Source organism: Dufourea novaeangliae, unplaced genomic scaffold (assembly GCF_001272555.1).
Source record: "Dufourea novaeangliae isolate 0120121106 unplaced genomic scaffold, ASM127255v1 scaffold18, whole genome shotgun sequence".
In the NCBI taxonomy this organism is placed as follows: domain Eukaryota; kingdom Metazoa; phylum Arthropoda; class Insecta; order Hymenoptera; family Halictidae; genus Dufourea; species Dufourea novaeangliae.
Genome location: NW_015373888.1, coordinates 874,362 through 897,740, shown reverse-complemented (window position 1 = coordinate 897,740; position 23,379 = coordinate 874,362). Strand labels below are relative to the sequence as shown.

The window sequence follows — 23,379 nt, the reverse complement described above, 5'->3', positions numbered from 1 at the left end:
CTGTCGCTGTTACTTGCCGTGCCGGAAGTTACCGTGGACGTTAGAGAGAATCGAGGATTCGTAGCCCCGATTTCATTTTTAAACGAATTCGAAATGTTAGAGTAACATAGAAATCGAATGAACATTTATATCACTTGTTCGTGTAGTGAAATGTTATTAGTTTAGCTGATTTTATGCATTTATAACAGAGTTGGGCAGTATTTTATTTGAATAATACATACTGAAACGATAATATCTAAGATCGTTATCTTGACCTTTCTACAGTTAATGACATCATGTTTGCTGTGTGCATACTAATTCGAAAAGAAATATTACTTTATTATATAAATTGGAATTTCCACGTTCAATCAATTGGAAATGGCGAAGTACATACATAGTTGTTTATCTTTTATTCGTTATTTGGAAATCTTTATCTAGATAATGAGTTTGCCCATCACTGATTTCTAGCCTCTGTGAGATACAATAAAAAACATTTTCATCAGTTGCAACGAATGTTTTGTTTTATTCTAAACCCAAATACTTATATTTGCACTTGTCTTTATGAATTACTTTAGAAAATGTCATTCTGCATACAAATTCGGAGTCTAGTTATACTATTCACAAAAACCACAATCAGACGTCATCGCGGGGGTTGAATAGAACACAAGAATTAAAGACCTTAAACTCCATTTAAAATGAATTTGGAAATCTGTGTTTTGTTCAGACTGAAATAAAATAATATTAATCAATATATAATCGCTATACACTGCGTGGAATAACTATAAAACCATCCTAAAAGTTCTAATCCTTTCATGTATTGTGGTTAAAATAAGAACGAACCATTTTTTTGTAAGGAATATTATCTATTCTTTTCTGGTGAAACATTATTTCTTAACACGATTTCAGACATGCCAATACTTGGTTCCTTTTCATCTTAACTACAATGCATAAGAATTGAAAATTTTAAATATTTGCGTCACGCAACGTATTTATACGATTGATGAAATTTTAGTAGTGGTAGTGGGTGCACCGGAAGTTGACGTTGCTGATCTTCCGAAAAATGGAGAATACGCGCCATTAACGAAATTGTACTACAATTCTTCAACAGTAACAAATTGGCACATTAAACAACGGAAAAAGATTTTAACACATTGTTTGTGGAACTAAAAAAATAATCCGTCGTTAAAAAACCCGTATAAATACGGGACCTGACTTCCACCAGCATAAAATGAAAAACGGATTTTTACGTGTCTCGTAAACTACCACCAGTCTAAAAAAATGGATTTATCCGTGTTCCGACAACAATGTGTTAATATAAATACGTTTCTTACTGATTCTCAGAAAGAAATTTCGATAAATAGTGAGTTGTCGACGCAATGTATGAGTATCGGGCTAGATAATATCGCAATAGAAGGGCTTGAGAACGCGTTTGCCACCGAGCAGGTGTTCGATGGTGGAAGATACCCTGATACACATCCTTACAAACAGCACATATGTTGCTCATAACATCCGTGCAACCTCGACGTATTGTCAGCCAGATCGCAGCGGTGAATTCGCTCTTCATGACCGATCGATTATCCACGGTGAACTGTGGATCTTAGGTCCCGTATGTTTCAGAACTAATCAGAATTATCGTTGAAAGTATCATCCTCTTCGTCACACTCATCTTTGAAGTATTAACCATTGAATTGTGTTGGCATATTAATTGAACACCAAGAACCATGTCTGTTATAATTGGACCAAGTTATGCAGAAACCTACCAACCGTCGAAATGACAAAAAATTAGATGAACATGGTACAAGTTATTTTGCAAAAAGTTACCAACCCGTAGAACAACCCTTACCTTAAATATTTATTAAAACTACCAAGCCATAGAAAATTAAAAATAAAACTGAAATGAACTACAGATAATTTTAACAAATATTAGTTATACTACTTGTTATTACATATGCCATTACAAAACTTTGTAAAACAACAACAGGGAATAAAATATACCCAATAGAAATAAAGCCACTTTTCTTTTATAATTAAAATCTTCAAACTAACTTTTACCTCGTTTCAGATTATTAAGGGTTGGTAATTTTCTGCATAACCTGACCCAATTGAGCATTCGGAGGTCCCCATAGTTTGGAGCGTTAAATGAGAAATTGTTTGTAAACGTCCAATGATCCAGGCGACATTAAGTAAAGGCTAGGTTCCTTCGGGACAACGTCCACGTACAAACGAAAGATAAATAACTCGGTCTTATCCAAGAAATGTAGCGGCCAAACATGGGCATCGCGACGACGCAACAAATCGTGGACGCTTTGCAGGACGTTTCCCACGTGCTCCCGTGGGTATATCGCCCGACAGATAGATCCTCGACTAGGAACGGTGGGGGGATGGGGACAAGGAGAAGGAACGATTGCGAGGATCCTCACCACGAATCTTAGCTGATCGTCCAGTTATTGTATCGCCTCTACGTGATGCTATTCAGGGGGAAATGAAGAGGGTAGAACGTCTAACTGATACAGGAACAAATAAAAAGAAAAAGTGATAAGAAACGAGACAAAGATTGAAGTTTTTCAAGAAAAATGGATAAGTTTACTAGAGTCAAGATCTGATGAATCTAATGGGTGTTACTGTTCACTTGAACTAACTCAACGAAGTTATTCTACATTCCATACAGTTAACACTCGTGGTGCGGAGAGACGAAGCCAGAGACTGCGTCCATTGTGATTCAGAATACGATCTCACGGACATGACATTCCTACTCAGAAATATACGAATCGTTAGACTTCACCGTAAAAAAATAGATAAACAAGCATTTAAGGGATGAAAATGTGACACAAAGATGCTAGAAAATCATCTTACATGGTCCGACCGGTCTCAGAATATTAATTAGTTACCAAGGGTACTCACACACTGGATGGAATTACGAATCGTTAGAGTTCCCCGTAAAAAAATACATAAACAAGCATTTAAGGGATGAAAATGTGACAGAAAGATGCTAGAAAATCATCTTACATGGTCCGACCGGTCTCAGAATATTAATTAGTTACCAAGGGTACTCACACACTGGCTGGAATTACGAATCGTTAGACTTCCCCGTAAACAGATAGATAAATAAGCATCCAAGGGATGAAAAAGTTGTGGAAGGGGGAGGAAGATCTCTCACTTGCGGATGAGTTCCGCGTTCTCCCATTTGTAACTCCGTTCACCCGGCAAAGTAGGTAGAAATCCTTTCCCCGTCCCCATCATCGGAGCCCAGCTTCGCTTATCTATCCCTGCCGTGTTTCTGTCCTCCTCTCGACACACCCCCACCCCCTATCGCAGCGCGCTCTTCCAGCTTGGCGAGGACCTCCGCGCGCGGGGCAGCATCGCCAGACCGAAAACCCGACACGCTCGTCTGCCCCTGCACCAGCCAGCCCATCCTCGCGTTATGGCTCGCTCAATTGTTTCAGCCCCGTTGATCCAATAAAGGATTACGGAGAAACAATCGTAGCGTGCGCCAACATCCCCCTCCGCTCTCCACCCTCATCCCCATGCCAGAGCTATCCCTCCACCATTCGCGGAACGGATTCGTTCCGGTACAGGAATGGATTTTACTGAATACGGCGAAAGTTTCGACCCAGGTACAGAGGGTGGGCATGTTTCACGATCCACGCGTCCTTTTTCTTCGTGCCACCGCCACCCCCCCTCCTCCACACACGCACACATCGATCACGAGTGACGCAAACGGAGGAGGACCCTTTTGTCGAACCCTTTCGTCGATTAAATTTCGATCGACCATAGTTTTCCCACCGATACCAGAGTTTTATTCCTTCTTGGAGGGGCGGGATTTTCTTCGTCAGGTGTAAAGGGGGGCTAATTTTCGTTGCTACTGATAGTGTTGGAGATTGTATGGATTAAGGTTTATTGTTTTCGTATTGTGAATCTGGTTTTGAAGGTTCTTTTATGGGCGTTTTTATGTTGGTTTATTTTGAGTTTCCAGGAATTGCACAGAACTTTCGAATGGGATACGTTAAACAAGAAGGGAAATTTTTAGGATAGGAAAATATACAGGGTGAACCACGAAGTTAGATTATTCTACTGCTAGCTGTTCGATCGAAAATTTTTTTAGGTAGTATAACATGATTCGTGGAGAGTTTTAAGATGAATGTACCAAATTTTTTGTCAACCCTTTTTTCCAGAGTTTTCAAGGTCACCTTCAGTTTTTTGATACGCCTGATAGAATTTTGTTACGCCCATCTTGTAGCAGATACTGAGACGAATTCGGCAAGCGCCATAACAATACATTTTTTTTCTTCTAAACCAAAGAAACGTTACGAAAATATCATTTACCTTAAGCAGAGTTGGGCACAATTTTATTCGTGAAAAATAGCAGTATGTGGGATCGTCATCCTGACCTTTGAACAGTTAATGAAATGAAATAATTGTTTGCCAAGTGTCTACTCATTCGAGAAGAAAGTATTATGTTATTGTAAAAATTGGAATTTTCACGGTTATTCTATTAAAAATGGCGAAGTACTTTTTTTATCTTTTATTCGTTATTCGAAATTTTTTATTTAGATAAGGAATTTGCCCATCTCTGACCTTAAGTACAACGATGTTCAAAATGGTGTTCATTAGTTACAATACACTTGCGTAAACGGTTAAGGAACAACTGCTTAGTTCTATTTATGACGTCTGCACTGATAGTTACGCATGCAAAAATAATTTCGATCGAACATAAGCTGATCACGTTTCATGGTCCACCCTGTATAAAGACCACAAGGGAGGAATATGATAAATCACATGTTCAGTTTTTTGTAGAAGAGTAATTTTAAATACCCAAAACACTGTCAACCAACTCCATATTACCAAAACTGTTCTTGTTGGGTTTTTCAATTAAATATGTGTGTTTGTCACCCTCTTAAACATTTCAAAAATATTAACTTTTCCTCATTTAATTTCTTGAATTGAGATTTTCATAGACTTATGGAATTATTCCCCTGTTTGATTCGGATTTGTCACGTTATTTCTCTGTACACTTATTTTTTAAAGGCTTCAGACTTAACAAGTTGTTCTTCTTCAGCTGTGTGATAAATAAAGTATTCCCTTTTAGCCATTAGATAGTATAAAAATCAGAAAATCAGAAAATCAACAACAAATTAACACATTCCATGTTTTTCCCTGTGGTCTTCATACTTATACTTGTTACTTCCCAACATAATTCATCGTTTTGTGCGAGGGAAAGTTTTTCAGATTATTTGAAAAAAGAAAACTCGATCGAATGGGTGGAGGCAAGGGTAGTTCTGTAGATAGTAGGGTCGAAGTAATGGGATGTAAGCGCGATTTGTGCATCGGGGATGCGAGCTACTCGTCGAGTGCAAAGTTAGTACGCAAAATCGTATTAGTCGAATCGCTTCCGGTCGACCGATCTTGACCAAATTCATACCGCGTTGCGGCATTATGTCGGGGGAAATTGATTATGCTGTCTATAATGTCAGCTTTCCTCGAGAGCTCGTTCTGCCATGCGATTTATCCCGTTCGTGTTACTTCTGTTCCACTGACAATGGAAGTTTTTAATTTAATGGAAGGCCTTCCGTTAATTGCTTTTATCAGTTAACGCTTCACCAATTTGTTTCGTTTAAGAAAATTCAATATTCAGTTACGCTCGTTTCTTTGGGTTAAATGAAAACGTGTGATGGGGATCCAGTAAGAAATTATTAAATTTATAAGAAACGGAACTTTGTAAGTTTTCGAACATTATCTCAAGATATTATCAAGTGTGTATTAATTATTGTAATCAATAATGTGTTACTATTTCTCGAAGCTGTTTCCACGATAAGAAAAGCAAGACGAGGTATTATCGTTCGTATATTAATCCTGGTATAGTCTTCGATTTAGTTTGACGCTAACATAAACCATAAGCTTTGGTCACATTTTTTGGTATACAAATATATGAGTCACTTCAATGCCAATAATATGAGTATACTGTAATTTATAAAATATAATAAATATATAAAATACGAAGAGGGTTAAGCTAGTTGAATCGATCAATCACTTAGTAGTCCTACTATTAATACAATTTGATAACATTTTTATTCTGGCTTCAACATAAAAAAAATACTTAACAGACGGAACGAATCACTGAATAAAGCGATTAGGTTGTATGTATTTAAAATACTTTTACGGTGCATATTATCACCCCTATGAATGTATATAAAAGTATATAGAATTGTATACAAAGTTCAAAAGCTATATATTGCAATACAAAAGATATATCAGATTGCTACATAATGTTCATCTACCCGTTTTTAAAAAGATAAAACGAAAGAGAATTTCATACAGACAATATAACATGTAGTTGATACAGAAAACAGTAGCACAAAATACCAAATTCTTTTTGTATAATTAAACTGATCTATAACGTATTGTGGCTCACAAATTTGTTCACGAAAGTCTGTCACATTTAGTTCCCCAGATTAAGTACCAAATTATGTAGTAAATACTATTTGAAAATTAAAAGAAATTTATCACGAAGACACGATAAAAGTAAAAATTACTAGGATATCTAAATAGAAATTATATAAAAATTTCTGCACTTAATTGTAATTTGGAAACTATATGCACGAACACGTGAATTACTGCATCTAAGAACGCCTCAAAACTACAACATCTCCTATATTTTTATACAAATATTTTCATCTTCATTATACATAATATTAGCTGTATACATCCATAAGAATGCATTCGAATTGATTCAAAACGTGCTGAGCACATGTTCAGAATTTTGCTTAGATTTCAAGTAGTACCAGGTCAAGAATTAAATAATCCAGACAGAAACTTTTCAAAGATACTAAATTAAAAATTGCTCAGCAATTATACACGAAACGAATCACGGAATCTTCGTCTCTGTGATTCGATTTGCGCAGACCGAGAAGAAGTATTATCCCGAAAGGAAGGTTCGCTATGGAAGTCGTGGGCGGTGACTGTTGATTTAATTATAATCGTCAGTCCGGACCAGCTCCGCCCAGCACCCTCGAATTCAACCCAACTTCCCATCCTTTATTTCTCCTCCCCTCACGACGTTCTCCCTCTCGTTCCCATTCACCCTTTTCAAAATGTTTACACTGATCTTCTGTCTTCTTACCGTCGTCAAACGTAATTCACACTGGCTGCGGAATAGCACCCCGCGATTAAAGTCCCGTTTGCTACCGTTAATTTTCGTCGAAAATGTCCGTCGAATGAAACGAGTCCACTGAAACGTCGAAAAATAATGCGAAGGTACAATTTTTAATCCGTTGAATATCTCGTAATCAATATAATATATGCGTCTCGAATTCGGCTTAAGAATATTTTACACAGTTTCTTCCGTGCGAGATAAATATACATGTTATCGTTTAGTGTCCAAAACGTTAAAATAATCGCGGATTCGGGAATATTTTTTCTTGTCCGCGTGGTTCGAACAGATTTTTCCTAATTTTCCATTCCACTAGGCTTCAATCAATTCGTGATCGACGGTGGAACACACACGAAAAACGGCAATCGACGCATTGATCACCAGCGAAAAATAAATGAAATCGCGTCGATGAAAAGGCGTCGAAATTTCGGTGCATCGGGGATGAAACTCGTTAGCTCCGGTGCTGTGTTCACAGTACAGCCTGTCTGAATAAGAGGGTTTACGGAAAAATTATTTCTCGACTCGCATTGGGAAAATCGAGAATCTGCAAATAATGTTCATGGTGAACGATTAAGCTTCAGCCGTGTAATTTATGCAGTGGGTCGTAGAAATATAACCCGATATTATGCAATATAAAATGACAATATAAATTCAGTTACCCTTGAAAAACAAAACTAATTTTATGTATAAAATGATTAAAATTTCAGTTTTATTATAAAGTTAAACCTTTCTGAGTTATTATCAAATTAAATTCTATATTTTTGTATTATTGTTTCTTATTATTAACGACAACCTATGTACAGGAAAGACATGTTTACCTACGTATGTATAAAATATTGAAGACATCAGTAAAATATACAGTGACTCACACATTAGTTCATGTATTGTCGAAATAACAATTAAGTGTAAACAAATTTACGCAACTCCTATTTATGTATCTTCGTTATCTTTACATTTATCGCCCTTTTGCGTTCATTTTTTCTTAATTTTCGAAGAAAATTCATAGTTTAGTATCTGGCCAAATAAATGTGGCAGCCTTCTCTTAACGAATTTATGTGCCACTGTATATTAATTCACTGACAAACGAGCTCAGACTAATTCTAGGAGAAAACAAACGCTTAAAGAAATTATTAATTTTCCTCAGAGTTCCTTAGAGGTGCTACCTCTCTTAATAAATTCGAATAAAATAAAATAAGTTACTAATAGTCATAAGCAGATGATGCGATTATAAACATTGTTATGTAGGTATAAAATAAGATTGAGGTTTCCTAGCATTGTTAACAATTCGACTGCTATATCATCTACAGGGTGTCTCAGCTAACTTGTTCACCTCGAATAATGACTTAACGGTACACTTTATGAAAATTTTGAGGAGACGAATTTAAATGGCACGAAGGGGCACATTTTATAAGGTACGTGCTTTTTTGTGGGTTACAGAGATTTACGTAGCATTGCGGAGATTTCAGCGTCACCTTGATTTTTTCTAACGGAATGACCTATTTTTTGTACCATAGATCGATAGAATATCAAATTCTAAGCAAAAATGTGTTGTCCTTCATATGTCCTAAACATAATAGTTAAGTTAAAGAGATATTTATAATACGTACTTACTATTTGGACGCTATAGCTCGAACTGATGCCTCTCAATTTCAATACAGCAATTTTAATACAGTGATTATTTTGTAAATATCTCGTTAACTATTAGGTTTAGGACATATGAAGGACAACGCATTTTTACACAGAATTTGATACTCTATTGATCTATGGTACAAAAAATAAGTAGTTCCGTTAAAAAAAAATCAAGGTTGAACAAACTTTAAAGTGACCTTGAAATTTCTGAAATGCCTTCACCCACAAACAAAGCACGTACCTTTAAATATGTGTCCCTTGATGCCATTTAAGTACCACGCCTCAAAATTTTCATAAAGTCCACCGTTAAGTCATTATTCGAGGCGATTAAGTTAGCTGAGACACCCTGTATGTATATGTGAAAGTGTGACGATTGTCTATCAAGAGAGTGACTGCGTGGGATTAATGGCATTTTAAACGATGCAAATCGGCGTAACGTTGGAAGACCAAAGGTTCGTTCCGAGGGAAATGTTACCAGGTTAGATTTTTCAAAACGTGCACGTATACTTGCGCGATATACCAGTCGATTTAATCACAGAGTCCCGAAGGGCTCGATGGGTATAAGGTCAACTGTTGGCATTTCCGTCGGTACGGGGAGAAACTTTAACGGTGCTTAAAAATGCCAACTGGATTTTCCTTAATTAATGACCGGGAGGGTTGAAATGTAAAATGTCACGATTCTTTTAGCTTGACAGGACTTCTGGGGGCATGAATGATGTTGATCGAGCCTTCGACGTATAATTAAATCTAGCCTTTAATTCGTCGTGTGATAAATATGACATGTAGAATACTTCTAAATCATTAAACGTTTCACAAATAAAATTAATTCACAATTAAACACGAAAGAGTCAAGTTACGAAATTTTAAAAATTCAAATTATATTTTGAAAAGGTGGTCTTTACACAAAACACAGTAAAACGAAAATTAGAGCAAAAGTAATTATAAATTATTTCATTTTTAATACTGGGCGTTCGATTATTGGTGTCAGAAATTTTAAGGGTTAATTCTACATGTCAAAATACAAAGAAAATCAAGAATGACGAAATTGTGTTGGAGGCTTGATTTTCAAGTTATTAACCGTTAATGATTCGGGTCAGAAACATCTGAAACCAGGCAATAGCACAAACGGAAACCGCAGGGCAAAACAGTGCTGGTACGTACTACACACTGGTTTCGTTTAAAAAACTACATTTTTTACCTCATAATCAAAAAGTGACGTTTAATATCTATACCGAAGTTTGGACTATCTTCTCACTACACTCACTGGTTACTCGTTCAGATCCATAAGGGAGACCAGAACACACACACACAGAGAATAAACACGGCATAAACTAATTTAAACTAATCTAAAACTCGTTGCTATAAATGAATTATATTAATATTACAAAAAAGTTCGATGGCTATTTCGCGTCGATTAGATGTGTTCGCGTTGACGACTGCGACCGAACTAAGGAAACGTTACTCGAATCTTACGCAGAGTACGGAAAGGTAATAAAAATATTAAACAGAATCGCCAAAAGTCGTAAATGATCGGCAGATGTTCGCATTGTACTAAGGGAAATATATACATACTACATGTTTGGCTGAAAGGTAAGGGTGTATTTTTTTTCAAGGGATGCCAGTGTACGTGTCGGCATGTCGTCCCCTACCTTTATCGGTTCTACGCAAATTGCTTGATTTAAGGCGTTTTTAACCCAAATTTTTGACTGTTTATCACTGGAAAACGAAGCCTTCAACACAATTTTGTTATTCTTGATTTTTCTTCTATTTTTTCTTTATTTCTCTATTTTTTCTTTACATGTTAAGTTACTCTAGATTACTAAACTGTCCTGTGATTTACGTTATTACTAATCATTCGTGAAAGTTACGTCTGAAAGAAAATAGGTAATATTTTAGAAAAATATTATTATTATTGAGATAGAATATTTATGATAGGCAGACTTAAAAATAATAAAAAATTAAGATAGTATAATGAATTAACAGTTACAATAAAATTAAATATACCTTCCGCCATATTTTTTAATGAACACTAAAGATCGTAACAAAAAACAGGACCGTCAACATAATACGTGATTTTGAAATTCAGCACCTAAAGATCAGTAATCTATTTACAGCAAAGCCATTTTTGGTCCTATTGGCTCCTTCACAATTTACCGTTCGAAGGCGAACTACAAATTGAAACTCGAACAATGTTGTTAATTACGGTGGCTTTATCCAGTCAAACAAAAAAGAAAAAAAAAAGAAAAAACGATCCGAGAGCCGAGCTCCGATCGTAGATTAATGGGACCGTTTGAAATTCGTTCGCGGCACGCGAGAAGAATCGCGTGGGCAAGAAGAACGATCGTACAAAAGAAGTAACGTTGGCCCCCTTTCGAAAATCTAATGGCTCTCCAGACGGTCGGGGCGCAATTAAAAGTTGCGGTCGAAACTAACTAAACCAGCCAGAGTTTGATTTAAACGTTCCCCGGTCCCCGTTCCTCTTCTACGTGACGGCGTTTAATTGCATTTAAATGGATGGCGGAAGAGGTCCGCGAGAGGAGTGTCTTCGTGCCCTCCCCCCTCTCCCTCCCCTTCTGACGGAAACCCTAGGCGGACGGGATCGACGGGAGCCGGATGTTCGTTAATCACGATCGGCTAAAGGATCTTAATTGACCAGAGGAGCATTGCGAAACGATAATCGCCTGGTCCTTATTTCGCAACGTCCGAATACATCAAACGTTCCCCGTTTTACTTTTATTCCCCATTACTTTCTCAATCAGGGAGGAAAATGGCTTGACGCTCTGGCAGACGTTCCCTGGAACTTGACACTTTTACGACCGTCGTTTGCTTCGAAATCACCTGAATTATTCTATTAAGCTTACAATGTTCAGTATAATGTATTTGTAAATCTGCACCCCAGAGCGAGAGTGTATTAGGTCACATTTTTCAAACTTTAGAGGAGGGCAAAGCAAAAGGCGAAGACTTTGTAATATTGGGAATTCGATGAAAGGAATGACTACCTTCGAACTATTGAATTGAGGTTAAGAAGTGTTTCGATATGTTGAAACGGTGAACATTGCATTAAATTTGATTAAATCCCCAGTGTGTTGGACTTTATATTGTTCGGCTTGGAACAAGATATGGACTTCGTAACAATTTTATATTATTATATTAAAAACTAAACGACTGAGGACGAAATCATTTTTACCATCGGACAGAGTGAAAAAATTTGGTTCGGGAAATACGTAAACTGTCATTTTGAAAAAAATGTGGACTTAATACAATAATTAGCTCTGAAGTACAGAAACATACAGGATGAGACACCTAAAACAGGCCACCTGAATATCTTGGCTGTTATTGGTGATAGAAAGAAAATGTATCAGACCAAATCTGCATAGTATGTAGGAGCAATTTGATGTAGTTTTTAATAGGTAGACGCATAGAAGTCATGTGAAGGTTAACTTTGTTTTTTTAAATGGAAAGACATTTTGTTTTATGTGCCATTTAACAGAGCGTTTTAAGATACGTATATTGGTCTACTTATGAAAGTATGTAAAAAAACATGTCTGTTCATTTAGGAAAACGCAGTTGACCTTCATATAACCTCTACGCGTCTACCTATCACAAAACTATTCACATCAAATTATCGTGGTTTTTCGTTAATATCTCATTAACAAAGCCTCGGATAACATTTTTGCTAAGGAAAAACTTGTTTCAAATCGCCTCACTAGTGACCCATTTCAGGGACCTGCAACATTTTTATTACACCCTGTATTAAACATTTTAATTTACTATACATTCAACGCTGATAGTTCTATTGTTAAACAGGAAAAATAAAGGACAAACTGACAATCTGAATTTTCCCTATTACTACCCTCCTGGTTGAGATAGAGGGGTGAAACATGCCATAAACTGTTTCTTCTCGACAAGCTTTCGAATGGTATACACCATAAGTCCAAATCGGTCAAAGGGCACTCTTCACCCTCTTATCCTGCTATACCCTTTACATTAATAATCTCTCTGTACATTCTAAAAACACAGAGTTTTCATATTGGACACATTCCTGTCGAATTAGCTAATCCCCCTAATCGATTAATTAATTCTTACCCCCAAAGATTCCTCGCTTTGACAGTGAATTTCAATCCTTCCTTAACCTCTCCACTATCAAATTATTTAATTCTTTTTGCGACCAACGATCTTACGGGGCCTCACTCATTCGTTCCTCCATCCTTTCCAGGCGTTTTACCCTTTGATAAATATTACTTTCCTGCGCTGGGGCATCGAAGACGAGCGGATTTCGCTCGAGATCGACGGAGAAACGGCGGAACGCCGCTGTGCAAATGTACACAGATGTCGTGAAAATGAAAATACCGCACGGTCCCCCCCGCGATTTCTTTCCTCAGGGGGGCCGAACCGACTCGTCGAACCGAGAAATAACTGCAAATAACGTTCGGGGATTACTTAGTTACCGCAATACACTAGCGCGCGAGCGTATATCGCGGCGATGCAGTAACTGGGTTTCCGCTTTCTCTTGTCCGTATACTTTTGTGACGGATCTATCGGCGACATGTACCTACACAGAACGACGATGGGAGAGTAACAGAGATAGAGAGAGAAAGAGAGAGATTTCGGGGCGAGTCTCTTTACAAAGCACGGATCTGCCCCACTCGACACGTTCACCAACAAGGGGGAATTGAAAAGCTGTCTGGCAATCCGGATGGCTTATCCTGGCCTACCACCCTTCCCTTTTTATCTGTCTTTCTCCGCTTTTCTACAACGGTCAACCCCTCTTTGTCGACCCTTCATTTACCTCTTACGGATAATTATCGCTAATTGTACTTCTTTCGGACGGACAAATTACTGTCGTGAATTTGTATCTTCTGTGCGGTATAAAGGGGCAGCGTGCGTGAAATCTGTTTCTGATACGGAATCTCTTGTTTTAAATATTAATTAATGGCGAAATTAAAGGGAACATTTTTTGTGGCTTTTTCTGTTTGGTGTACATACCTATATACTGGTTGAAATTTCTATAAAGTCACTATGGTTTTAGATGAATTCTCATAATTATTCCATGCCAATGACAAATCTGTGGTTGGTAGCATTTTGGGATTAATTAAAGAAAGCGTACACATCGGTTTCAAAAAATACATATAACATTTATTAAAAAAAAGACAGAAATGTAATTCAACAGAAAAGAAATTGTGTAGTTTCTATAAAGTCATTCGGTTTTTACATAGGGAAAGTTGAAATTAACAATTGCTGTTTCCCTATTTTCGTTGGTACTTAGAGTAACCTCCATTTTTTTTAATGAAAATACAAAAACAGATACGTCGGAGCAATAAAATTGGTGGTATTTTGAAGACATTTATGAAAATGAAGATGACTGTTCTTGTATTTTCATTAAAAAAATGGAGGTTACACTAATTGTAAGTGTTAATATAGAAATAGTGAAAAACAATTGTTAATTTCAACTTTACTTATGGATAAAGCGAATGACTTTATAGAAATTTCGCAGTTTATCTTCTGTTAAATTATATTTTTATTCTTTTTTAAAATAAAAGTTGTATTTACTTTTTGAAACCGATGTGTACGTTTTCTTTAATTAATCCCAAAATGCTACCAAACACAAATTTTTCATTGGTATAGAGTAATTACAAGAATTCATTAAAAATCATGGTGACTTTATAGAAGTTTGGGTCAATGTATATCCAGAAAGCAGCGGCAGTGTCTTCGGATGCTTATGCATTTATAGTGTCCTTTAACTTGAAAAATATAGGTAGGGTAGACCGGGGTTAACACGTTCCGTGTCCCAGTGGAAAAGGCCGTACGTAGCCAGACAGTCTTTATTATGTTCTTCAAGTTATAAATGACCGAAAATCTTTGTTCAGTCTTTTGTTAATAGAGGCTGTTGATCTTGTACACTATTATACCAAATAAACTAATCTATAAACATAACATAAAATCGAAATCAGAATTAAAGCAAATTACAATCTAAATATTTCAAAACTAAAACTATATCACTATTTAGGACCAAATATAATACCGTAGATGTTCCATTAAGAATTAGTACGGTCGATCGTGGAAATAATAATTAATTGTCAACGCATTCGATACACGTCCGATCCTCTGGGTAAGTTTGACACGCCTGGGCACGTCAAAACAACGGCGGTGGTCGTTCATTTAATTATATCGCCGGCGTAAGTGTATCCACACTGTGAGTATATTACATCCAGTGGGTCGCGCGAGCCCGTTAGTTCGTACGGTTACCGGGTATTTACTGACACAATAATTATCGCAATTGACGGGGGCAGCCGCACGAGCAGTCAGACCGCAGAGCAAATTCTAGGGACGTCGAGTAGTGTTACGTGGCAGGAACGGTCACCCTCCCACCCCCGTTCCCCATCGCGCTCACCTGCCACCCCTATCCGATATTCCTTGCCTCTAGGTCGCTATTACTTGCCCCGTGATCGCCTCGCGCAACGATCATTAATACTGGGACGCTGCCGTTTCGGATGCGTCAAAGGGGTCGAAACGCCAACCTTTAAACGTCGATAATACTTTAAGGGTGTCGAGCTGTAATAAATTGAGAAATCGAAACGGTGTAATTTGATTGATGTAACGGGAACCCTGTTGGTCCATGTAAAATACAGGGTGATTTATTTGAATTTAAATTTAAATCCTCGACTGACGGTATTTTTGCATAAATAGTTCGATAGTATCTGCATCGATTGATTTGTTAAAAAATATATGATTCTTAAAATTTGAAAGAAGAAACTAGATCTTGGTGTGACCTTTACGCGTCCACTTACAAAATAATGAATTAGATCAAATGGGCCAAGTTATGCAGAAACTTACCCTAAAATAACAAAAAGTTAGTTGAACATATTATGGGTCCCGTAATTTTGTGATTTTTATTTTGCAACAAATGACCACTCCATAGAACAACTTCTACATTATAGCATAGAGAGTTAAAAATAAAATTAAAATTAGCGATAGAAAATTTACAGTAAAATCAATTATATTACTCACTATTATAAGCCAGTAAAAAACGTTGCAAAACAACAACAAGAAATAAAATACACCCAATAGCAATAAAGTTACAGTTTTTTAAAATTAAAATCTTCAAACTAAATTTACTTCATTTTAGAGCATTGCGGGTTGGTAGCTTTCTGCATAACTTGGTCCAAATTATGTCCTTTACGAAACCATTCAATTTTTATCTGAAACATTCTCGGCATCATCAACGGTTTCGGAGATATTCGTGGGAATCGATTTAAATGAGCCACCCTGTATATTTTTTTATGAAGAACCTGTTTAAGGTCGATACTCGATCTTACAACAGATCATCGCTTATTTGAATGTTGATTGTTGAAAACTTTTTATTTAGAATGAAGAGCAAGCTTACTTAAAACATTTTATTCGTGCAGATACAGTAAACTATACCTATATGCAAGATCGGTTACCTGATATGTAACAAATTAATATTAGGTAAATCATTATACTCGTATTGAATTCTAGACTACATCAAATTCAACGTTTAACCCTTAATTAGGGGTTTCTTCAATTTATTTATTTACTTTTATTATTAACAAAGTTTTCATGTTTTAATACTTTTTGGTCTACTTACATTTTAAAAAGGAATTTGGAATCACTGCAGACCCCACGAATACACTTATGATTTTGTCAGTGCGTCTACTTAAGGGTTAATCTTAATAAATACGTAAAGCAATTAACGTTAGAAAACCGTCATTTCCAACCTGAAATCATTTTCTCAGATATCATTCCTATATCTGAATCCCAGAGCCAGCGTGTATTAAGTTCACTTTTTAGAAAAAAACATTTTACATGATTCCTGAATCAAATATTTCACTCCTTCCGATAGTAAAAATTATTTCCTCCTAAGTTTTTAATATAGGTATATAATAGTCTAAAAATGACATTAAGTTCGTATTTTTAAAACAGTGCAAAGTTCATCGCATAGAGAACTTAATGGAAAGTTATCATTTCTACATATAGAGACTTGTCTTAAATCCATTCAACAATTCGAAGGTAGCGATTGTTCCTCTCTCAATTCTTACCGAACGGTTCCAAAGGTACAAGCTTTTTGCACCTTTGATTTACTCTCCTCTAAAGCTTGATAAGTGCGACTTAATACGCTCTGGCTCAGGGGTCAAGGCATATTCCAATCCAGAAATATTCTCAGTGCACCTGGTAAGGGTGTGCACTCAAACAACGTCACCGGGAGCAAAGGCTCGACGACGGCAAATCGCCCAGGGAACAGCTCGTCCAATTCGATTAACCCGAAGTAAAATTGTTTGCACGGTGTCGTGTGACCAAAACGTTCTCTCCACGAACGTTTACGTAGCGAGACAAACCGTTCTCAGGGTGGAGCTGCGTTCTTTCCAACATAAATATACTCCTATCGGAAGATATAGCTTTATTCACCACTCCATGATTAAGGATGCCTGACGTTACACGCTTTAATGTATTACATTCTCTTTTTTTTTCTTTTCTGTTCCTCTCGGTCGTCCCTCTTTACGTTCTCTGCGATAATTAATGTAGATAGAGCCCCGAGTAATGTTGTATTAATCGGAGTGGCCGTAGGACGCCGCCAGTACACTCCAAAGCTTTTCAAACACAGGTTGCGTGACCACCACGTGCACAAGTGCCCGTTCGAATTAGAAATTACCGCTGTTCGCATTCGGTAACGGACGACACAGTTCCAGAGAAGTTTTTTCGTAGGGTGTCAAGTGTTTGCGTACCCGTCCGTTATAGACGGCGGAGCTACTGGTAACTCCGTCGCGAACGGGGGCCGCAACAATAGCCACGTGGCCGTTTTAGAGAAACATTACACCGTCACGCTATTAAACACCGTGTTAAGAGGGCGTGGATTAATTAATAGAATACTCTAGCGTAGTTTTGTGGTTCGTTTCCCAAGTTAGTTCGAGCTGAGAATTTTCTACAGTCGTATTCGAAAGATTGTACGCCTAATTACCCGGATAGCACATGACGCCTTGAAGACGTCTATTTTAGGTTTGAGACGCCTTTAAGTCGTCTTCAAGACGCCATGTGCTACCTGGGTACTAGGGGGTAAAAATAATCTCAACTATTCTAGGTGAAAGTAAAGACATTAAACTTCAAAAAATGCGTTGATTACACTCAAACCATTCAGATGTGTTTAATACTTTGAGTGCACACATCCTAAAAGTTCTTATGTAAAAGTGCATATGGAGGACAAGAAACCCCAAGTAATTTAAAACTCGAAATATCTTTTAAAATATGGACTCTTCCAAAGTGTTTGTAGGAGTGTTTTTTGAAGTACTGTGCTTTTACTTGCAGGTGGAATAGAAATATAATTATAGAAAATATAGTTTAAAGTAATAAAAAAAGGGTTTAAGGTGAATCGAAGTTCAAGCCAAACTTGGGACTGGGGTCTTTTATCCTCCGACGCAGTTGAAGTGTTAATTAAACGACGAATTTAAACAGTTCAAGCCGAGTCTGATCACGGCCTGGCGTTCGAACTGTGACGATCGCTTTCGAACAGTCCGATGATGTTTCAAACTTCAAATCATCTGGTGACGTTGCAAACTTAGACGTTAGATTGCAAATACTTATGAACTGATCATTTACCCGAAGTTGACTACTTTTTGGATTCGTCATCAGGGATTTTAATTTCACCAGATCTTACTAAACTCTCATACTTTATAAATTAATTTCATCAAAATTTAATGTAAAATAGCCTGAACGAATGTACAGAAATTGAAATCCAAGAAGTGTGTCTTCACTCCATTAATAATGCATTCTATAAGATTCCAAATGCAATAAATCTAACCCAATCTTCGTTGAACTTTACTAAACGTTTTACTACGACGATCTTTACCACTTTGACCACCACGTCACCTATATATAGGGGATATAATTTTTGGTTTCCAATTCAAAATTAATCCTTATAGCAAGATACTGCATAAAACAGATTCTGGGAAGGCCTATGAAATTCGATAACGTCCAAAAAATAGCTACCCTGTCAAACCTTGGTTTACAAGTAGCCCCATTATTACAAGAATTCCTATCATTTTGTGGATTTTTCATGGGTGTTCTTCGGCACTCAACACGTTAAACAGTCGTGAATGCTGCAAATGCATAAAATCTGCCATCTGATTATCACTCACCGTTTCTCGAGGAGGACTCCAGCACTGTGGCGAGTTCCGGCCGTGCTGAGAATTTTCTACAGTCGTATTCGAAAGATTGTACGCCTAATTACCCGGATAGCACATGACGCCTTGAAGACGTCTATTTTAGGTTTGAGACGCCTTTAAGTCGTCTTCAAGACGCCATGTGCTACCTGGGTACTAGGGGGTAAAAATAATCTCAACTATTCTAGGTGAAAGTAAAGACATTAAACTTCAAAAAATGCGTTGATTACACTCAAACCATTCAGATGTGTTTAATACTTTGAGTGCACACATCCTAAAAGTTCTTATGTAAAAGTGCATATGGAGGACAAGAAACCCCAAGTAATTTAAAACTCGAAATATCTTTTAAAATATGGACTCTTCCAAAGTGTTTGTAGGAGTGTTTTTTGAAGTACTGTGCTTTTACTTGCAGGTGGAATAGAAATATAATTATAGAAAATATAGTTTAAAGTAATAAAAAAAGGGTTTAAGGTGAATCGAAGTTCAAGCCAAACTTGGGACTGGGGTCTTTTATCCTCCGACGCAGTTGAAGTGTTAATTAAACGACGAATTTAAACAGTTCAAGCCGAGTCTGATCACGGCCTGGCGTTCGAACTGTGACGATCGCTTTCGAACAGTCCGATGATGTTTCAAACTTCAAATCATCTGGTGACGTTGCAAACTTAGACGTTAGATTGCAAATACTTATGAACTGATCATTTACCCGAAGTTGACTACTTTTTGGATTCGTCGTCAGGTATTTTAATTTCACCAGATCTTACTAAACTTTCATACTTTATAAATTAATTTCATCAAAATTTGATGTAGAATAACCTGAACGAATGTACAGAAATTGAAATTCAAGAAATGTGTCTTCACTCCATTAATAATGCATTCTATAAGATTCCAAATGCAATAAACCTAACCCAATCTTCGTTGAACCTTACTAAACGTTTTACTACGACGATCTTTACCACTTTGACCACCACGTCACCTATATGTATATAGGGGATATAATTTTTGGTTTCAAATTCAAAATTAATCGTTATAGCAAGATACTGCATAAAACAGATTCTGGGAAGGCCTATGAAATTCGATAACGTCCAAAAAATAGCTACCCTGTCAAACCTTGGTTTACAAGTAGCCCCATTATTACAAGAATTCCTATCATTTTGTGGATTTTTCATGGGTGTTCTTCGGCACTCAACACGTTAAACAGTCGTGAATGCTGCAAATGCATAAAATCTGCCATCTGATTATCACTCACCGTTTCTCGAGGAGGACTCCAGCACTGTGGCGAGTTCCGGCCGCTGTGACTTCCGGTGGACGATTTCGATAGCGAATGAAGATTCTGAGCAGCGACAGGCGTCACTGGATCGTCTTCTGTCGTTTCGATGTCCACCTCGTCGTCGGAATTGTCGTCGTTGTTGGCCACCGACGTGTCCGGTGGTCGTTCTTGGGTGACCGATTCGACGATCGGCGGCCCACGAATCACAGGACGAAAGGCGGATTGATGCAATGTTGGATTCACTGCCGGTAGCAGTGGTTCGGTGGGACTGGAACCGCTTATGGGCGGTGGTAGTGGTCCTGGAAAGGCAATTAACATTTCTATTCAAATTTTGTGGATATAGGGTGTTCCATTTAGTTCGAATTTCGCAACCAAATACGAAAGAGAATTAATAATGATACATGTCTTCTAAACATATAAAAAATGAAAGAACTGTTATATCAAAATCGACAGCTTTCTTATACAGAGTGTTCCACTTCTAGTGTCAGAAACTTTAAGGGGTGATTCCACCTGTTAAAATAAAACAATAATCAAGAATGACGGAATTGTGGTGTAGGATTCGATTTCGAGTTAGTGATACTTAAAAATTCGGGTTAGAAACGCTTGAAACTAAGCAATTCTAAATGTTGAATGTATAATAATGTATGCAAGAGGAATTAAGAGAAAATTCGGTGGCTATTGTAATTTCAAAGTAAAATACTGTTTACTACAAATTAGTGTTTACTAAATTTCACTTATTTCTTACTACACCATTGGTCATTCAGTATTCAAGAGGATTGAATGTTTCATAATGATATTGATAATAAAATGAACAATTGCATATTTTTTTAAATAGAAATTGCAAATATTCATTTAATATTTGTTCCTGTAACTATTTTTGTTAAATGCCAAAGTTTATTTTCAAAAGGATCGACTGATATTTACATAAATGAAGTTTCACTGGGAATCAATGAAGCACTGAAAGGTACGAACTAGACATGCGTGTATTATTAGTAATCGCGTACAAATATTAACTAACAACATTCGTTGCGAGGCACGGGTAAGCTAATCCCCTAAATAGCCCGTTCATTCATGGTCAAAATGTGTAACCAGTGGCGTTGGTAACTTTTGCGCCGACACGCGAATCAATGGTAACTCGTCCAGCGAGAATTTGCTCTATTATTAGTTAAAATAATCTCCATTGATTAATACTAGCCCCAAAAGTAATTCGAAGTAGTAATATCGATCGATGTGACACGCGAAACGGCAATTCCATCGGATGTTAATAATTATTATCAGAAATCATAGAGCATGATATCGTTGCTGCCTTACTGATTAATAATTTTCAGTGAAATTTTTCACTTGCTTGTTTTCCATTTAATTATACTAATGACCTCGGTTTATCGATGTAATCTCCGCTCGTAACATATGGCATATTTAAAATTCAGTCAGGATTGCCACATTTTTACGATATTCCGCCTAATTACACACGAGTATTAGCTGATTCAGTGGAATGAATGTTTCGGGACTCTCGATGGATATATGGTCGAAATACTAATTATTGGTACTGATAGCACTGGTACATAATTATTGATTTATTGGTAAACATAACAAAGACAAAGGCACAGTTTGTTTAGCGAGGAATGACAAGAAGATTCTTGGAAGTACTTAGGTACGTGTTTTAATTTACACTGAAAAGGCCGAGCTCTGTTAATAACATTCATTCACAAAGACATAGTTAGCTGTATCTATTAGTAAAACCGGCCACTTCATACCTGATGGTAGGAAAATTATTACATTCAGGTAGAACTATGGATTCCACAAACTTCAAAGTTCGACACTAATAAATATAAGAAAAAACTAATACCACGAGAAGCACAAGCAGCCTTCCTATATCTTCATCAATGAATATTTTCACCGGGGAAGATTAATAGCTACAATACACCACAGATTCACACGAAGAGATGTCCAACAACTCACCAGGAAAAACTAGGGACAACAGCACACCACAGATCACACCAATGGACGTCCAAGAACTCACCGGGGAAGAATAATAGCTACAATACACCACAGATTCACACCAAGAGATATCCAAGAACTCACCAGGGAAAACTGAGAGCAACAGCACCCCACAGATCACACCAATGGACATCCAAGAACTGACCGAGGAAAATTAATAGCTACAATACACCACAGATTAACATTAATGGACACCCAAGAACTCATCTGGGAAGATCAAGAGCTACAATACACCACAGATTCACACCAATGGACGTCCAAGAACTCACCGGGGAAGATTAATATCTACAATACACCACAGATTGACACTAATGGACACCCAAGAACTCATCTGGGAAGATCAAGAGCTACAATACACCACAGATTCACACCAGGAGATATCCAAGAACTCACCAGGGAGAACTGAGAGCAACAGCACCCCACAGATCACACCAATGGACGTCCAAGAACTCACCGGGGAACAGCACAGGACCTCTCTTGGCCAGCCAAGGCAGGGCGTAAGGTGGGAACGGGAAACCAGGTGTCTTAGCGGCTGCGACAGCGGCAGCCTGTTGATGCTGATGCCACACGTAGTCCATGACTAGGCTTCTGGACAACGGTAGAGGCAGCTCGGGGAATGGCGGGACCCTTGGATGCGTCGGCGACGGGCCAAGGGCTGGTATCTGACCGGTGGGCGATGATCTCGGTTGTTTCGCTGGGCTGGGCGACTCTCTCGAACTCGGATTGTTGAGTAATCGCTTTCTGGTCCCGCCGTTGAACATCGCTTTGACGTCCTCCCAGGCATGGACCACCTCGTCCGGCGGGCTACCAGAGAGCTTCATGTGACGTCGCCAGGAATTGAAGTTCGCAGCGTCCGGCTGGACGTATTTGTCCGACGGGCCGATACGGTGGGAGTGGAAAATGAATTTGTTCGGGGAGAAGAAGAGGCCACAGTAGGCGCATTTGATGCACTTCGCTCGGGAGCTGTTGTAACGGGCTGGAAGGAACGCGCCGCTGCAGCCCCAAGCGCATTCGTGGTGGACGGAGAAGGCGAAGTCCTCGGGCAGTCTTTAAGAAAATAATAGTTGTTGGTAGAGTGTGACCAGAGTCCAATGTTTGCAATGTAGTAGACTGAACAGATGACGATATTTAGTCTTGGAAAGAATATACAGAGTGATAAAGAAGGGTTGGTATATTTTGGGCAAGGA

At 37.7% G+C, this 23,379-nt stretch overlaps 1 protein-coding gene across 1 annotated transcript in view; it reads right to left on the bottom strand.

Moving 5' to 3' along the window:
• LOC107185423 (SKI family transcriptional corepressor 2) overlaps positions 1 to 23,379 on the bottom strand; it is a 37,433-nt gene that overhangs the window by 6,469 nt on the left and 7,585 nt on the right. Inside the window, exon 4 of the mRNA XM_015573098.1 lies at positions 20,174 to 20,493. Coding sequence (XP_015428584.1) covers positions 20,174 to 20,493 — 320 coding nt within the window. The remainder of the gene's footprint in view (positions 1 to 20,173; positions 20,494 to 23,379) is intronic.